The sequence below is a fragment of the Momordica charantia genome, assembly GCF_013281855.1.
Source record: "Momordica charantia cultivar OHB3-1 chromosome 9 unlocalized genomic scaffold, Mcharantia_2.0 BLBB01000009.1, whole genome shotgun sequence".
NCBI classification, from domain to species: domain Eukaryota; kingdom Viridiplantae; phylum Streptophyta; class Magnoliopsida; order Cucurbitales; family Cucurbitaceae; genus Momordica; species Momordica charantia.
The window spans coordinates 15,820,900-15,839,870 of record NW_028275167.1 but is presented as its reverse complement, the minus strand read 5'-3'; the positions used below and the strand labels follow the sequence as shown (position 1 = coordinate 15,839,870).

General features: G+C 36.3%; 1 protein-coding gene across 2 annotated transcripts in view; it reads left to right on the top strand.

Moving 5' to 3' along the window:
• Nucleotides 1–17,786, top strand: part of LOC111025233 (uncharacterized) — a 42,194-nt gene extending 24,408 nt beyond the window's left edge. For both annotated transcript variants that reach the window (XM_022303073.2, XM_022303074.2), the window contains 7 exons: nucleotides 91–272; nucleotides 348–415; nucleotides 14,630–14,702; nucleotides 14,775–14,836; nucleotides 14,927–15,854; nucleotides 16,296–16,586; nucleotides 17,176–17,786. In XM_022303073.2, the coding sequence (XP_022158765.1) occupies nucleotides 91–272; nucleotides 348–415; nucleotides 14,630–14,702; nucleotides 14,775–14,836; nucleotides 14,927–15,854; nucleotides 16,296–16,586; nucleotides 17,176–17,446 (1,875 nt within the window). In that variant the 3' untranslated portion in view covers nucleotides 17,447–17,786. The remainder of the gene's footprint in view (nucleotides 1–90; nucleotides 273–347; nucleotides 416–14,629; nucleotides 14,703–14,774; nucleotides 14,837–14,926; nucleotides 15,855–16,295; nucleotides 16,587–17,175) is intronic.
• The last annotated feature ends 1,185 nt before the right edge of the window (nucleotides 17,787–18,971 follow it).

Sequence of the window (18,971 nt, the reverse complement as noted above, 5' to 3'; positions counted from 1 at the left end):
AACTCTTCATGCTGCGACAACTCTTAATAAAATCATAATTTGTATTATTACTTAAATTTGGAGCTTGATTAGCCTATTTTGTTCTTGTAGCATGGATCCTTTGATCGCCTTAACTTTGCTGATATGTCAATGCCCTCTGAAGTGGGTTCATCCATCGGTGCGGCCGTTGCTGCTTCAGTTACGGTTCCATCTGATGCAGTTCGTACTGTAACATTTTCATTGTCATGGGACTGCCCTGAAGTCAACTTTTGTACAGGAAAAACTTATCACAGGTTAGTACAAAATTGTACGAGAAATATTTCTATATGAATTATTACATACGTTGTTAAAGAAGATTTTATGGGCAGGCGTTACACCAAATTCTATGGTAACCTTGGAGATGCTGCTGCCAATATTGCACGCGATGCAATACTAGGTAATTTTAATTGTAAAATATAATTAGGTTGTTTGGACCATAATTAGTCCCTTTTATGTGTTGAAAATTAAAGTAGTGCACAAATTTGTTTATTTTTTATTTTTATTTTTTTGATAATGTTAATTTGATAAGGAAAAAATAATTCTCACTTGATTACTACAAATGATTGATACAAGGCTATATAAGTAGTAGTCACAAAGAAGAAACTAAAAGAAATTCTTGCTTATTAGGACAAGGGAAACACTTATGTATTAGAACAAGAAAACCCTAACCTAAATACAATAGGAAACCTTTAAAATAAAATAAACTATAATTTAACACTCCCCCTCAAGTTGGTGAATGAATATTTTCCATTCCCAGTTAACCAAATGCTCAAAGTTGTTGTTGTTCAATCCTTTTGTAAGAATATCTGCTATTTGATTGTTTGTTGGTACAAATGGAGTACATATGAGGCCACTATCTAACTTTTCTTTTATGAAGTGTCTATCAACTTGAACATGCTTGGTTCTATCATGTTGAACCGGATAATGTGCAATACTGATGGCAGACTTGTTATCACAATAAAGTTTCATAGGTCCTTCCCATAGAATCTTCAAATCTTCTAAAATAATCTTTATCCAGAGTAATTTACAGATACCTAATGCCATTGCTCTAAATTCTGCTTCTGAACTTGATTTTGCAACTATATTCTGCTTTTTGCTTCTCCATGTCACTAAGTTTCCACCTAAGTAAGTATAGTAGCTAGAAGTTGATTTCCTATCATCTATTGATCCTGAATAATGTTCATCTGTATAAACTTCTAGATTGAGTTTCTCGCTTTTCTTAAATAGTAATCCTCTTCCAATAGAGTTCTTCAAATAGTGAAGTATTCGGTATACTGCTTGAAGGTGGACTTCTTTTGAACTATGCATAAATTGACTCACCACTCCTATAGCATACGCAATATCCGGTCTTGTATGAGAAAGATATATTAATTTTCCAACTAACCTCTGGTAAGTTTCCTTATTTACTGCGGGACTCTCTTTAGCTGCACACAGTATATGGTTTTGATCAATTGGTGTTCCCATTAGTCTGCTACCAAGCTTTCCTGTTTCAGAAAATAAGTCAATCACATATTTCTGTTGTGATAAGAATATGCCTTGTTTACAATAGGCTACTTCTATCCCAAGAAAATATTTCAGTCTTCCCAGTTCTTTAACTTCAAACTCTTGGATTAAACAATTTCTCAATTTATCTTGCTCATTATTATCATTGCCAGTGACAATAATATCGTCCACATAAACAATCAATACTGTTACTCCCCTTGTAGTAGAATGTTTTATAAACAATGTATGATTTCCTTGACTTTGTTTATAGCCCATCTTTCTCATAACCTGAGAAAATCTACCAAATCATGGCTTGGGAGATTGTTTTAATCCATACCACACTTTTCTCAATTTACAAACTTTATTTCCTGCTTGCTCATACCCCGGTGGAATCTCCATATAAATTTCCTCTTCTAGATCGCCATGCAGAAAAGCATTTTTAACGTCATATTGTAACATGTCCCATCCATGATTGACAGCGAGAGATAGAAGTATTCGTACTGTGTTCATCTTGGCAACAGGTGCAAATGTTTCAAGATAATCAACTCCATATGTTTGAGTATATCCTTTAGTAACTAACTATGCTCTATACCTCTCAAGTGTTCCATCTGCTTTATAATTCACAGTATATACCCATCGACAACCTACTGCTTTCTTATCTTTAGGCATAGTAACCAACTCTCATGTTCTATTTTCCTCTAAGGCCTGCATTTCAAGATTCATTGCTTGTCTCCATTCTTTATATTGTATTGCCTCCATATATGTTTTTGGAATATTTACCTGTGTAAGGTTCACCATAAAACTTTTATACTGACTTTAGAGTTTGTCATATGATACAAAGTGAAATAATGGATATTGAGTACAAGTTCGTTTTCCTTTCTTCAAAACAATAGGTAAATCCATATCTTATTCATCATTACTGGATACTATAATGTCAGACTCATTACTGACACTTTCCTCGTCAATTTCAGTTCTAGAGATATGTTCAGACTCTTGGACTTACTTATCTTTTTCAATGTTCCTTCTTGAATAAACCTGTAATGGCATAGTAGTAGGAGGGTTAGATGGATCTAATGAGGGGTCTACAGATGAAGAAGGTTGGTTGAGGTCAATTCGAGTAGGGTTTGGCATAGGTGATGGTAAAGGGTTTGAAGGAAAAGTGAGATTAGGAATAGGTAAATTCTTATCAACCAACAATATTTCCTCCCCCTGAAGATAAGGTGAAGTAAAGAAGCTAGCATCTTCATAAAAGGTAACATCGGCAGAGATGAAATACCTTTTAGAAAAAGGATGGTAGCATTTATATCCCTTTTGAGTGTTCGAGTATTCAACAAAAATACATTTGAGTGCTCGTGGCTCAAGTTTACCTCGTTGATGACTATGAACGTGAACAAAAACTACACAACCAAATACTCGAGGAATCAAATTATTTGTTATGCGGAAGTCAGGGTAAAATTTCGATACAATTTTCATGGGAGTTTTTTGATCTAGAGTAGCAGATGGTAACCGATTGATTAAGTAGGTGGCTGTCAATACAGCTTCTCCCCAAAAGGATTTAGGAACATTTCTTTGAAAAAGGACACGGGTCACAGAAAGGATGTGACCAATTTTTCTTTCGGCCACCCCATTTTGTTGAGGAGTTTCCACACAAGACGACTAATGAATAACTCCATGTTTTTGAAAGAATGATGTTAAGGTTTGGTTGAAATAATCTCAAGCATTGTCAGAACGAAATCGTTTGGGTTGGATTCCAAATTGATTTTTGATCATATGGAAGAATGTTTAAATGGTAGAACCAACATCAGATTTTTGTTTAAAAGATAAACCCATGAAACTCTAGTACAATCATCGATGAATACAATAAACCAACGAAATTTGGAAGTATTCTGTCATGTTCGATTACTTTGTTTTGTTCCAAAGATACGAGTTTTGATATCAAATATTTTTGCATCGTCTTTTACTTTGGAATAAGTTTGTTCCATTGTTTCCCACATGTCCTTTGCAGTCTTAAAGAAATATACATGTATCACTAACAGTCGGAGTCATCGAATTCCATAACCAAGACATGACCATTGAATCTTCTTCATCCCACACATCGAACTTTGGATCTTCTGGTTTGGGTCCTTTCCCAGTAATGTGGTTCAATTTTCCTTTTCCTTTTAAGAATGTTTAAACAAGTTGAGACCATTTTAAATAATTTTTTCCATCCAACCTATAACTAGGGTGGATGTATTGTAGCTCTCCAGATTTATAATTTTCTTCCATAATAGTTTCTTGTTAGACTTTGATTTTAGGAAAAAACAAAGTAAAATCGGACCAAACCAAGTAGAATCAGACCAGAAAAAGGTTGAATCATACTAGAAAGAAACAGAAGCAGACCAGAACTAGATCAAACCGGGCTGAAACTGAACCAATACGAACCGAATCGAGCAAAATCGAACCGAACCGAAAACCGTGAACCGAACCAAGCAATATTTAGTTCTCTTTTGAAACCCTAGTCGCCACTCTTTGAGAGAAATACCTAGCAGCCACGAACAGTTCAATCGACGGCCACACCGAAAAATAATGAACACAAACAATCCGACGACCACGAACGGCACACCCAGAACCTGACGACGGCGCTTCTGATGACGACTCCGATGACTGAACAATCAGCGACAAACAAGACCTCGGAGGAAAAAACGACGATTGAACAGCTGCGACAATGCAGACTTCGAACGGTGGTGACAGTGGCGTATGAATAGCGACGGCAACGACGGCTGAATGATGGAAGAAACCCACAAACAGGAAAGAAACGGGTCCAAAAAACAGTAACGGAAGAAACCCACCAACAAGAAAATAGTCGAGATGAAGGCCAATCAACAAAAAACCTCATTGCTCTGATACCATGTTAATTTGATAAGGAAAAAATAATTCTCACTTGATTACTACAAATGATTGATACAAGGTGATATAAATAGTAGTCACAAAGAAGAAACTAAAAGAAATTCTTGCCTATTAGGATAAGGGAAATACTTACCTATTAGAACAAGAAAAGCCTAACCTAAATACAATAGGAAACCTTTAAAATAAAATAACTATAATTTAACAGATAAGAATCTGCACTTTCATTGAGAAATATGAAAAGAACAACAAGAAGGGCATACAAAAAACATCCCCAAAAGAGGACACCCATTAAAGAAAAGGGGTCCAATCCAAAAGAATAACATGTAACGGATAATTACAAAAGGCTTTAGAGACTGAAGCCCAGAAAAAAGTCTTAAATCTAACAAGGTCCCGAACAGAATCCAACGTCTTCTCCACCCCCCTAAAAATTCTATTGTTCCTCTCCAGCCAAATACCCCACAAAGTAGACAAAAAACCTGCCTACCACAAGAACCGCCCCTTATCACGAAAGAGGGGGGGGGGGGGCAAACAGCATCTCCTCTAAAATGCGCTAAGATCCCTAGGAAGGGCTAGCTCTACCCCAAAACAGTCAAATAAACGAAGCTAGATCTTATGAGCATACTGGCAAGACCAAAACAAATGCTCGAGGTACGTAGATTGATGAAGAAAAAAATTAATATAAGTACTCTTTGATTTAGGTAGTTTGGGTTTTATCTTAGAGGTGTTTTGATTGGGATTCTTAGTCATTCCCATTTTTATCTATTTGAACTTGAATTTCTGGTTTTAGGTTGTTTTAATTGGGTCGTTTGTACAATGACTCTAGCATGGTGAAGTGACGCCTTGGAATGCTTGGTTCAACCTCTTATGAGTGTATGGGTTCGTTTTTAGCTTGTAAATTGTAAGTATTTCTATTTTATTCTTTCTGAACAAGGAAAAACTTTTCATTAACATATATGAAGAAATAGAGAGGTTCAAAGATACAAATTCTCAGAGGAATAAAAAAGAGTAAAGATAGAGAAGAAATGCATAAAATAAATACAAACGACTAAGGCCCTAAAAATGTCTCCAAGAAGAACAAATTGTGGTAAGCGAGAATAGTCCTTGAATAAGACCGAGAGAACGCTACCGAGAAGCTTTAAATTTGGCTATATTCAAACAATAAACCAATCCCTCCTCCTCTCTAGTTTTTAGTTCCCTAATTATTAGGAAACATGACCAAGACTTGTGGAGAAGATGGAAACATGAAATGCTATTGAGGAGAAAGTGGAACCTTTTCTCTCTGCTCTCTAGTTTTTAGTTCTCTAATTGTTCTTGAAGATTCAAGTTCGTTCATTATTAAGTTATCTGAATCATGGATTTAAGGAGATGTTCTTTATCCACTCATCACTGAGTTGTCTTTCTGAGTTGGAAGAAATAACAGATAATCACCATTTTCACATCTCTCTTCATATGAAGTAGCTCATTTGGTTCAAGGAGGTTATTGTGGATTTCATGCAATATCCACTGAGAAAGCCATTTCTCTAAACAAACAAAGGAGAAAATCGTTAGTTGATAACTTCGATCCAGTGAGTGAAGGTAGTTCTATTAACATCATTGGAGTCTCGAATGTATTTCAGTCTTCCAATTAGGAACGGAAGGTAGGATAGTGGTCCCCATTGGTATCAATAAAAGAGGTTGATTAGTGTTTTGGAAAATGATAAAAGACTCAATTTTGAAGCAAAAGGAGATTAATCTATTTTTTCTATGACTAATGATGATGAGATGGGTTTTATTGTTAAGAAGTAGGATTGTTCAAAACAATCCAAAAAACTGATCTGATCGATCGACGACCATTGATTTGGTCGAAGGGTTTTTAATTTAAAAACCGAACAATCAATCGGTTTGGCTGGAAAACCAAAAAACCGACCGATTGATAATGCATTATTAAAAAGAAAAAATAGTACACATGCAGATTGGAATTAATGCAGTCTGAAAAACATCTTGAGAAAATTAGAAGCACAAACTAGTACTTTAAAATTTAAAAAAGTTCTGTTTTGATTTTTTTTTTTTTTTGTTTGAAATTTGCGCTTTGTCTCCCCCTTTATCTTTGACTCTTCCCTTGATTGGCGCCCCCTCTATTTTCTTCCCCATCTCTACTTCCATGTTTTTCTCCCCCCTCCCTTTTCTCCCCCTTCTTTTTCTTCTCATCCTTCTTGTCTTCCTATCTCTTCTTCCCCCTTCTTCTCCCTCTTTCTTCTTCTCCCACCTCTGTCTCCTTTTGGTCGGTTTTGACGTAAACTGATCGCGGTCTGATGTAGTCGGTCGGTCGTTGTTGCAGATGCTTCGAAAACTACCACCTCTGTCGGTCGGTCGGTCCTCTTTCTTCTTCTCCCACCTTAATCTCTTTTTGCATCAGTTACGACCTAAACTGACTGAGCGTTTGATGTAGTCAGTCGGTCGTTGTTGCAGATGCTTCCAAAACTGCCAAGCTCCGACCAACGAAGATACACAAAGACTAATCTCGTTGTAGGAAAATGCTTAGGTTAAAGTTAGACAGGAAGTTCAACACAGCATATGGATCAAAAAGGGAAAAATGTGATTTAAATGGATTGGGATTATTTGATGGTTATCTAGACTTGGTGTTCATGAAGATTGGAAGGAGAATACCATCGCTTCTGAAGAAAGGTGATCCTATTGAGGAGTGCTGCATGAAAATCATGGGGAATTTCATCGATTCATTAGAGGAGTCTTGTTTACCGAAGGAAGAATTATTTGGTTGTTATTGTTCTTATTCTAGTTGTAATGCTCCGTGTTGAGCCTTTAATATGTTCTTTTTTCATATTCTTTTTCTTTTTAAAAGGTGGCTGCACCATTCTCTGATAATGTTGTTTTTGTTTCGTTCAAAATAATCCAAGATTTTTTGGGATTTTTCATGACTTTTCAAAGCGGATTCATCTTTCTCAAGGTATAGTTCATTCACCAAATGATGATTGCTATTAAAGGAGCTTTAAATGGGTGGCCTCTTCTTGTTGTACTCCCATTTCTCTTCATGAAAGTGGTTTTTTTTTTCGAAAACATAATAATAAGTCGTGACAGAACAAAAGGGTAAGTACGCTCTCTTCTTCCTCTTCTCTCTCCTCTTCCTCCTTTAGGCCTTCATCTCAGTCGATTGTTCAAGTTTGAAGCCTGTTCACATTTGAAGATTGCTTGAAGTTTCTATCCAAGTTTTAGAAAGTATGTACTCGAAAAGTTGCTGTATTGGGAACAAGTTTTATTGGGTTTGGAGTGAAAATGACCGTTTTTTTCTTAAAGATTCTAAGACCGTTCATCTTCCTCTTCAGGAGTCCCAGCTCCATTAGTTAAAGAGTGCTTTGGTGGATTGTTTGCAACTTCCATTAATTTTAGGTTTTTCAAGCAAGTTAGAGATGAACATGGGACTTGTCGTATTCAGAAGAAGTGCTCCATGCTTGGTTGGGTATTGGAATTAGTTGCGAAGAAAATATATTTATGTGCTTGCTCGTTTCAATAAATTTGCTTGGTCAGGTTTTTGGGAAATTATAAGTGACTAGTTGTTTTCTAAGGTTTCCTCAAACTTGTAGTCATTTGATGAATTTGTAGAAGGTGATTCAAAGTCTTTTAATCCCCAGATTGCCTTAAGGGAGTCAGTGGATTTTGTCAAGGCAGCTCCATCGACTTTTTGGGTTAGGAAAGAAGATGAAGTTGTACAGTTGGATTGGGATAACCTTATGATTATCACAAGGTCTTGTGCTCACGACGATTGGGAGTCAGTGGATTTTGTCAAGGCAGCTCCATCGACTTTTTGGGTTATGAAAGAATATGAAGTTCTAAAGTTGGATTTGGATAACCTTATCGTTATCCCAAGGTTTTGTGCTCATGACGATTTGGAAGAAAATCACAACCGACTTGCAAGTTCACTTTTCACAAAGTTGTCAAATCAACCCTTTTATGGTTGTCAAAACCTTGCTAAGGTTTGAGGATGGTCGAATGCTGAAGAAAGACTTTGTCAATGGGAAATGTCACAACTTGGTATCTTTTCACGTAAAAATTGAGAAATGATGCTTTAGCAAACATAGCAAGAAGGAGGTGATCCTAGGGGATCGAGGTTGGGTGGTGAGAGTTTGTGACTTTTACCTCTAGAATTTTCGAATAAGCAATATTTCAAGGCTATTGGAACACATCTTGGAGGTTTAAAGAGTATTGCGTCTAAAACCCTTAATTTATTGGATTGCCAAGAAGCTTGAATTCAAGTAGAAGACAACTTTTGTGGGTTTTTACTTGCCTCGACCGAGATTACTTCTCATTCTCTGGGTTCCTTTACATTCCGTGTGCTTGGTTCGATTAAGGTAGAAAGTGACTTGGATTTGATTTCACACTTGATCGCAGACTTTTCAAATCCGTTGGATATTCAAAGATACCAAAGAGTTTTGGCAGATGAAGAGTCTTTGTTTGGGAAGGAGACCTTTTTGTTGAAAAAGAGAGCTGGGGAGAAGACACATATATGGGAAAGTTCTTGGATCTGGAGTTGTTATTATAACGGCAAATTGTAGCCCTAAGACTCAGCGGGAATGTAGCCCTAATTTTGATCGGGTATAAACTTTATTCCTCCTCTACCCTTCTTTTATTCAAGAACTTATGCCTAGAGATTTCCTATGGATTTCGAATCTTCAAAGACAGCTGGCATATTTACCACCAATTTGGAAAAAGTCTTTAATGAAGAAAGAGAAAAGCTAGGAAAAGTCTAACGTCAAACGTGTCCCCTTCGATTTGAAAGTTTTTGAATTCCGCAAACATGCCCCTTCAAATTCAGTCATCCCTTGAAGCCAATTTGGAAATGGACTTTAATGAAGAAAGAGAAAGGCATAGCAATAATATCACGCAATCTGCGGCTCCTTCGGATGGTAAATCTTCGATTTCTGCAAAGGAGTCTCTTCAAATCCAGGAACCTCTTACGCTCGGAATTATTAACTCAACCAATGATGCAGCAAAGAAAAGATTAACGGATTCTACTAATTCGGGTGATGAGGAAGATTTAAATCTCAGCATGAGTAGTCAAGATTCCCCATCTTTTTTAGAAATTCAGGACTCTTTTCAAGAGGACTTTTTGGGATTTTCTTTTTCTAAGGATTTTAATTCTCTTCAAGGAAGGTCCATCTCCCGCTCTAAAGGTTTCTGGTTGCGACATCAAAAGGAAAATTGCCGGCAAAAAGATGTTTGTTTGACAAAGAGGAAGCTTTGAGTTTTAAAACCAAGAGGTTGTCTCTTTTTGAAGCTGTTGGAATCACTTTAGTTCCAATATTACCAAATCTTTGAAGATCTTCTGTTTTGGTAAAGGAGCGTGATCTTAAGCTCTAGTTTTCAGCTCCTCTTTTAATATCACTCATTAGATTCACATAGCATTCCCTTGGCCCTTGATGGAAGGTATTTTCGAAGAGTTACCTATGATATTCAAGCGCAGAAGATTTGAGTTTCGTTTGAGCTTGTCCTAGAGACATTTTTGTTTGTTGCATTTGTACTCAAGCTTTGTTGGTATTGGTTTATGGGAGGCTTGGTCTTTGGTGTTCATTGTTTCCGTTGGCTCGAAGAGGCTTTGGCCAAGTTTTATTTTTCAACTTCCAGAGATTCTGGTTCGATGCTTATGGTCGTGTTCTCTTCAGCTTCTCATTTTGCCGATGGGCTCTGGTTTTCGGTTATTTTTAGCAGGCATTCTATCTCTGTTACTTGGTTACTTTTGCTTTTCTCTTCGCTTCCTTTTGGAAGTTTGTATCCTTGAACATTTTTCTTCCTTTTCATATTTTCAATGAAAAGTTTGTTTCTCTTTCAGAAAAAAAATGAGTTTTTGGATTTCAGCTGGGAGGCTTGGTCTTTGGTGTTCATTGTTTCCGTTGGCTCGAAGAGGCTTTTACCAAGTTTTATTTTTCAACTTTCAGAGATTCTTGTTCGATGCTTATGGTCGTGTTCTCCTCAGCTTCTCATTTTGCCGATGGGCTTTGGTTTTCGGTTATTTTTAGCGGGCATTCTTCGTTTTTGTATTCTATGGATCTCTGTTACTTGGTTGCTTTTGCTTTTCTCTTCGCTTCTTTTTTGGAAGTTTGTATCCTTAAACATTTTTCTTCCTTTTCATATTTTTAATGAAAAGTTTATTTCTTGTTAAAAAAAAAAAAGAAAGATAGAGTTTTTGGATTTCAGCGGGGATCTGGAAGTTAGTCATAGCACTCATTCTGATTTGGATTGTAACAAAGATCGAAGTAATTTTGGGTTGTTTCTTCCTTCTCAAAGATAATCTTCCATTCTTAAAGGAGCGTCATATAAATTTTTAGATATTATTGAAGATTTTTCTCTCTTTTTCAGTTCGATAGGGATGAATGTTTGTGAAGTGGTTAAATTTTGTACCTTGTGTTTTATGGAGAGTTAGTTTTTTCCACTTTCAATGTTCAGAGCCAGGTTTGGAAGCCCATTACTCATATCTTTGATGGTTCATGGATTCACTTTTGAGGGTCTGCGATAATATTTATGATCTTCTTAGCAGCCTTGGTTTTGAACTGAGAAGTACGGTCATGGACATGGACATGACAAGACACGGCGATACGTTAATTCCTAAAATAAGACACGGACACGTCCGGGATTCGTTATTTTTTTTATATTTTTTTAGAATATATGTAATTTATATTTTTTTACTGTGGTTGTGGCGCATTGTTTTCGTAGGTGGGGGAGGGCTTTTTCGTGAAGTGAATGCGTCGGTGGATTGAAATTAGATCTCGGGTTTTTTTTTAACTTTTAGTTTTTAAAATTGTTAATGGACTTTGGGTTTCTTAATTTGGGCTAGGAATGGGCTTGAAAACAAAATAAAACTCATGTTCACGTGTCCCTCCCGTGTCCATAGAGTGCCCAAGCGTGTTCGAAATTTAAAAAATTAAAAATCAGATACGTAAAATAGCGTGTCGGACACGTGTCCAGATGTAGTCATGTCCGACATGTGTCTGACACAGATACTTCACCCAAAAAGGCGTGTTCGTGTTTCATTGGTTTTGAAAGATTTGCAAATCTTTTCGGAGCTTTGTATTTTATTTTTTCTTTATCTTTCACTCCTTTTAGGAATTTGTTTCCCGAACGCTTCTTGTTTCTTTTCATTATATCAATGAGAAGTTCACATCCTGAAGTTCACATCCTAAAAAAAAATTGTTTAATTATGTTTCTTTTAAAGGTATGGGAAATATGATCCTCACTACCTATAAGGAATCACTCTCATTCCTCTTGATCGTAGTTATCACCCCTGAAGTAGGTCTTTGAATTCCTAAATTAGTGGGAATGGCAACCCATGATAGTTAGGCAAGAACTGAGTTGGTTGCTCTGGAGGAAGTAGCGATAACTACCTCACTCGTTTCACTTTAGCACCTCCCGCTTTTCTACCTGGGATTCCCAGCTGCACGAGCAACAGAACCTCCACCAGCTTAGGCAGGTCCATCTACTTCTGTACAATTTGTCACAAAGGAAGAGTTTTTTGAAAAACTCCCTTTAAAAAGCCCAAAGAATGAGAAGTTCACTAAGGAAGGGTTTCCTGCATAGTCATTTCTGTTCCCCATGATATTTTACAACAATGAAGTTATCTTGAATGTGGTATTGACTAGAGTCCAGGATATACCAATAGTGAAAACCGTTTCCAATAAACACAATCATCTAAAAATTGCTTTTACCTCTTTGTTCAAACCTTTGACTACTTGCACCAGAAAATCTTTTAGTTGGAGAAATAAGCTCTTTTTGGAGAACCTTCTGGCTGCTGGCCTGACTTGCAGCAAAAGTTGGAGTACGGTACTACTTTAATGTAAGAATTTCCTTCAAAATTCTGTTTTATTTTTGGGAAATCTTCATTTGCAGCTTCCGTTAAAGAACTTGTTTATGAGACTGATAAAGTCCTTACATCTTGAAGGAATGATGAGTTTGGATTTGTTTCCATTGTTCAGTATCCTTCTAACTTTTGCGAAACAACTTCTTTTGTTGGTGATTTTTTGTGTCAAGATGAGTCATGGTGATTTTTTGTGTCAAGATGAGTCATTCTTTTTTTTTAATCAAGATATGAAATATTGATTGTCGAATAAATAAGCTAAAGTCTTAAAAACATATGAACTCCTATAGGAGTGGGATAAAGTACTAAGGAAAAACAAAAGCAAGATAAGAAAAAGGAGTAAACTGATAATCTAAGAGGAAAAAATAAAAGCATCCCAAGACCAACAAATAAGACTAGGAGTAGTTCTCAGATAAATTAGAAAGTGAAAACTTTGCTAATTCAAAACACTCCAACCAATCCATGCTTGTGTCATGAAAAATTCCTTTGTTCTTTTCAAACCAAAGCTCTCTATTGGCTTTGGGAAGCTTCCTTTGGAGGCTGCTGCAGTATTCAAATTCCCGCACAAGAAAATCCAAACAAAAACACTGACCTTCCTTGGACTTACCGAATTTCATATAGGAGAAAGAGTCTCCTCTGGTAAAATGTTTCCGTCTTCCTTGAGCAAGATAAAGGCTTAACTGAGAACTTACCAGAGACTTCTAAATTCCAGCTAGGAAAGAAGTGAGATGTAGTCCTTAGCCTCTAAATCTTTAAGGCTCCATCAGGTTTCAATTTTTCAACAGGACGTGAACCTGTCCCAATTATCAAATCCAAACAAAAAGGATATTTGATTACCTATAAAGATGAGAAAACCAACCTGGAACGAAGAATCCCAAGCCAAATGTCCTGCCAAAAGTGTGTGCGCCTACAATTGCCAACCTTAAAAGAAGAACAGTGCTGGACACTACTCCAGTGCTTGAAAATACTGGTCCGGGGGCAGCTTCAACCACTGTTTCTCCTTTCCAATGAATGCCAATTGAACATATCGGTGCCATAAATGCTGGCCACTACTGAGCCCCATAAAGAAGAAGGTTATTGAGTAAATCGCCAACCCCATTTAGCTAAAAGTGTTCGATTTGTCTGTTTGAGATCACAAACTCCAACGACCTTTCTTCAAATGAAGGGAACTAATAATCCAACGAAGTACGTGCTTAGTTTTGCCTCCAGAATGGCCTTCCCAAAATAAATTCCTCTTATTCTTCTCAATTTCCTTGAACCGTGACATTTGAAATAATGACATGTAATAAGTTGGAATATTAGCTAAAACCACACATTACATAGAGTTAATATTCTACCTTATGAGAGTTGAAATCGCCTCCATCTGTCCAATGTCCTCAAAATTTTCTCTTGAATGGTATCTTTAAACAATCTGGTTTCTTTTCATATATCAATGAAAAGTTCGTATCTTGTTTCAAAAAAAAAATATCTCTTGAATGGGCTGCCGAAAACCAAGAGTTCTAGGATTTCTACCGAGAGGCATACCTAAGTAAGACACTGGTAGAGAATCCACCTTAAAATGAAGTCTGGATGCAATTTTAGATATTTTGGAATGATCTATGTTAATCCCACATACCGAAAATTTGTCTCAATTGAACTTCAACCCAGATAACTGTTCAAAGGCTTCCATAGTCTTATTAAAGAATTCAACATAGAATCATCATCTTAGTTGGTTCATTAGAACCATATAAACCGATACCCAGAACTCCCATTAACAAAAAAATGGAACCTCCTGCAGTGTACAAAATAAACTTTGTAGCTGAATACAACCGTTTCTTTCCTCCCCACATCGATAGAAGTAGATAAACGGGAATTAATTCTAACTCCCACATGATAAAAGAAGTCTGTTGTCTGCAAATTGAAGATGTGACAGAAGATGTGACATGTGAACTGTATTTCTACCCACAGTGAAGCGTTCAAACAAGCTTTTTGAATTGATATTCTCCAAGAGACTACTCAAAACATCGCCAACTAAAAGGAAAAGGAAGGGTGAAAGGGGATCGCTGTGTCTTAAGCCTCTTGAAGCCATTACTTGGCTTTCCATTTGTAAAAACAGCTCCTAATCCACTTCAACCATCTTGAGGGTGAAGGGTGAGTGTTCAGAAAGGGAGGAAATGGTGGGTAAGGAAGAGCACGAGAGTGAACATGAGAGAGAGTGCCATTAACATGATGACGACAAGATTAAATATTAGTTCTTCCTTTGATGAACTAAGCTAAATCCATGAAGTAGCTAAGCTGTTGTAAAATGTTTTATAGTTTGATTGAGATAGTATTGGATCTATTTGTGATTCTTATTCTTAGTTATTATGTTCAATCCTTTCAAAATTTAAAACTTAATGCTGAATGTTTCTGTTTCTGACTTAGAACATGGAAACTGGGAGTCGCAAATTGATGCTTGGCAAAGACCTGTGCTTGAAGACGAGAGGTTTCCTCAATGGTAGGCTTAGATATATCATTTATTATTAATGCTTTATTCCTTCAGATTTTACAAGTGTCCTGGTTTCTGCAGGTATCCCGTTACTCTCTTTAATGAGCTTTATTATCTAAATGCAGGGGGGACAATTTGGACAGGTATATTTAAAGTTCGTAAACTACTATTTTCTAATTGTCCCTTGCTATTTTGATTAAATCTGGATAATTTTCTTGACAATATATCTATAGATGGGTCACTTCCAATTCAGAGTTTAGTAAGCTTTGGAGAAAGAGGATTTTGCCTTGATCAATCCAGATTTGGTGTTCAGAGCATAAATGATAAATCCCATGAAAATGATACTGCTAACCATATTCTTGGGAGGATGACTTCAACACTTGATGGATTACGCACTTCAGTTGCATCAAATTCTGCATTTGGAGTGAATCTTCTTCAAAAGGGAGAGGAGAATGTTGGCCAATTCCTCTATCTTGAAGGGATTGAATACACCATGTGGAATACTTATGACGTTCATTTTTATTCCTCTTTTGCGATAATAATGCTATTTCCAAAACTTGAACTCAGCATTCAACGAGATTTTGCAGCGGCAGTAATGATGCATGATCCCAGCAAGATGCAACTTCTTGATAGTGGGAAATGGGAAGCAAGAAATGTTCTTGGAGCCGTTCCTCATGATATCGGAGTTAATGACCCGTGGTTTGAAGTGAATGGATATAACCTTTATAATACGGACAGGTGGAAGGACTTGAATCCGAAATTTGTCCTCCAAATTTACAGGGATGTTGTAGCCACAGGGGATATGAAATTTGCAAAGGCTGTTTGGCCCTCTGTTTATCTTGCCATAGCTTATATGGACCAATTTGATAGGGATGGTGATGGGATGATTGAAAATGATGGCTTCCCTGATCAGACTTATGATACATGGTCCGTGACGGGTGTTAGTGCATACAGTGGCGGTCTATGGGTGGCAGCCTTACAGGCTGCCTCGGCCATGGCTCGTCTAGTTGAAGAAAAGGATGCTGCACACTATTTTTGGTTCAAATTTCAGAAGGCAAAACGTGCCTACCAGAAATTGTGGAATGGTTCTTACTTCAACTACGACAGCAGTGGTGGGAGTTCAAGTTCATCTATTCAAGCTGATCAATTGGCTGGACAGTGGTATGTATATGCTATCTTAAAGTACACTAAATAAAAATATTTTTAGCATTAAATGGTGTAAACATTTCCACAAGAACATGAACAGAACTAAGTATTACAAAATAAACTTGTTGAGCTCTAGAATACTGAACTACCATGTGACTTTCTATTTATGCTAAACTCATTACCTTTCATTCTTCTTCCATTCTTTCTTCACACTAAAAAATTGGGTCATATTCATATGATACAAGAGAGATAACCATCATTTTTCCTAAAATAAAATTGTGAATGTCCTTAACATTTTAACTTAGTAAAAACTAGATAAAATATGTGAGTATTCAATTGTTTTTGGATATCAGCTTACTTAATATCAATTTGCACTTAAAGAGTATGTATCTAAACACATTTTTGTAACTTTTTACTCATTAATGAAAAGTAATTACAAAAATACTAATGTGCAAGGTATGCAAGAGCTTGTGGTCTTGTTCCCATTGTTGATGAAGACAAGGCGAGGAGTGCACTGGAGAAGGTATACAATTACAATGTCTTAAAGGTGAAGGATGGGAAGCGGGGTGCAGTAAATGGGATGCTTCCAGATGGAACAGTGGACCTCTCATCGATGCAGTCGAGAGAAGTATGGTCAGGAGTAACATATGCTGTTGCTGCTTCAATGATCCACGAAAATATGATTGACTCGGCATTTTCGACTGCGGCAGGAATTCATGAAGCCGCATGGTCTGAAGATGGCCTTGGGTAACTCAGTCATATTTACTTTTCCTTTTGTTCATCCATTTATTTTATGAAATAACTGGTTCTGTTATTTAGTTTGTTTTCATGATAGTCTAGACAAGTGCCGATGCAAGAGGCTTGATGGTCTGCAATGGATAATAGTTTTAAAACATCAGTCTTAACACCAATTTTGAAGTTTCTTTTTCTAGAAACCATATTAGATAGGACAACAGTAATGGTGGCAAATAGTTTTGCCATATTTGAAAATATAACAAATAAGATTTTGCAAATACGAAAATTTGGTAGGGCAAGTGTTTATCATTAATGGACTTCTGATCACAACCAACATAAATCAGTGATAGGATTCTATCACTTGTCTATTAGTGATATACATCTATCACTAGGCTGATACACGAAAATTATCCTATATTTTGCCTATCTTTTTGGCCGAATTGTTCTGTGTCTTTTTCTCTTTAGCACCTCACCTTGAGGTTTAAGTAAACAGGTTTGTTTGACTTATAAAGTGAGCGACTTACATGATATATTAGGAGCGGATGCTCCTATGGCTTTCAACTGTCATATTTATAGACTGTATGTTGTTGGTTGTGGTCAGATACAACTTTCAAACACCGGAGGCTTGGACAACGACAGATCAGTACAGATCATTGTGTTACATGCGGCCTCTCGCAATCTGGGCGATGCAATGGGCACTTTCCAAAAAAGTACCCATCAAGGAAGGGTTGAAAGAAGTTGATAATGATGCCATATTAAGACACCACGCTAAGTTTTCGAAAGTTGCCCGCCTTCTAAAGTTGCCTGAAGATAACATATCTTCAAGTGTTCTACAAACTGTCTATGATTACACTCTCAAAAGGTTTTTCTAAGACTCTTACAGTCCTCTCCATCTATTGATTTGATAATATTGACAAATAAGCTATATTGTTACTATTTGAACCTTCTTCATTGTGCTGTGAGTTTAAGAGGAAATGAATCTAAACCTCTCTAAAAGAGGTTTTATTTTCCCATCTTGAACTTTTGGTTATAGAATAAGGGGTTCATATGTTCAGTTTCAAGCTTGCTTGTCTTCTTTTTGGACGTGTAATGTAGTAAGAAGACAGCAAAGTTCTGGATGCGTGAATATGCATGCTTTTTGCTGAAATGCTGTTGTGGAACATTCTTTTCTTTTTGGTTCAATAATTTTATATAGTTCAATGATTTCTCTTATTTTTATTTTTAAAATAATATTTTATTTAGAATCAAGGTATGTTTGGTGTGGCTTCAATTTTTTGGATTCCAATCAAAGGTGCAACTGCAGTAATGATCAAAATTAATAACATGTTTTAAAAAATGGTCAAATCTATGAGATATTGTAATAATGGCGAAACAACTTTTTTTTAAATACTGAGAAAATTTTAGACAAATATACTCTGGTAACCAATTAGGTATATATGAATAATTTTAGGGATTTATAATTTTTAACGAATAGCAACAGAAATAATGGGCATTAATATTAGGGAATGAACTGTATTTAATAAAAAGTAAATGGAATCAAAATAATTATTTTAAATCTAATTTAAAATCGCTAATTAGAATTTGAAAGTAGATTTAAGAAAAAAATTGATAAGAGTGTGTTAGGATAGATTTTGAAATTTATCCATCTAAAATAGAAAATTTCGATAGTGTTATTAATGTTAGGGAATCAATTGCATATAATAAAAAATAAATGAAATCAAAATATTTATTTTAAATCTAAATTTAAATCGCTAATTATAATTTAAAAGTAGATTTAAGAAAAAATTGATAAGAATGTATTGAGGTAAATTTTCAAATTTACCCGTATAAAATAGAAAATTTCCTTTCTTTTTGAAAAAAAAAAACCAATTTTTTTTTGAAAAGGAAATATTTAAATCCAAGACTATTCAATTACTAAGACTATTCCAATTTTTTTTCGTAAATTTTCAGATTGATGGGATAGGGTATTAATACATCTAACACATAATTTAAATGTGGGAATTTATCCTCTAAAAAAGGAAATATTTAAATCGCTGATTAAAATTTGAAAGAAAAACATTAGGGTTTAGGTCCACCAACCTCAACTGCCCAACCCTTCGCCTCGAACCTTTCATCTTCAACTTAGAACCATCCTTCACCTTCATCTCATTTCGCTGCTATAGTCTCATTGCAGCCACCGTCGCACGAAGCCTGACTTCGTCGCACGGTGCTGCCATCCGTTGAATGTCGACATGAATCGTCTCGCCGCACATCGCCTAGCCCGTTGTTCTATTGCGTGCAGTTCTGACCAAGATTGCCCATTCCGTACAAAAATCCACCCATTCTGCCGTCGTTTAGATCTGGTTCGGCCGCCTCGTCGTTCCGTCCCACCGCCGTACCATCCGTACCAACCTAGAT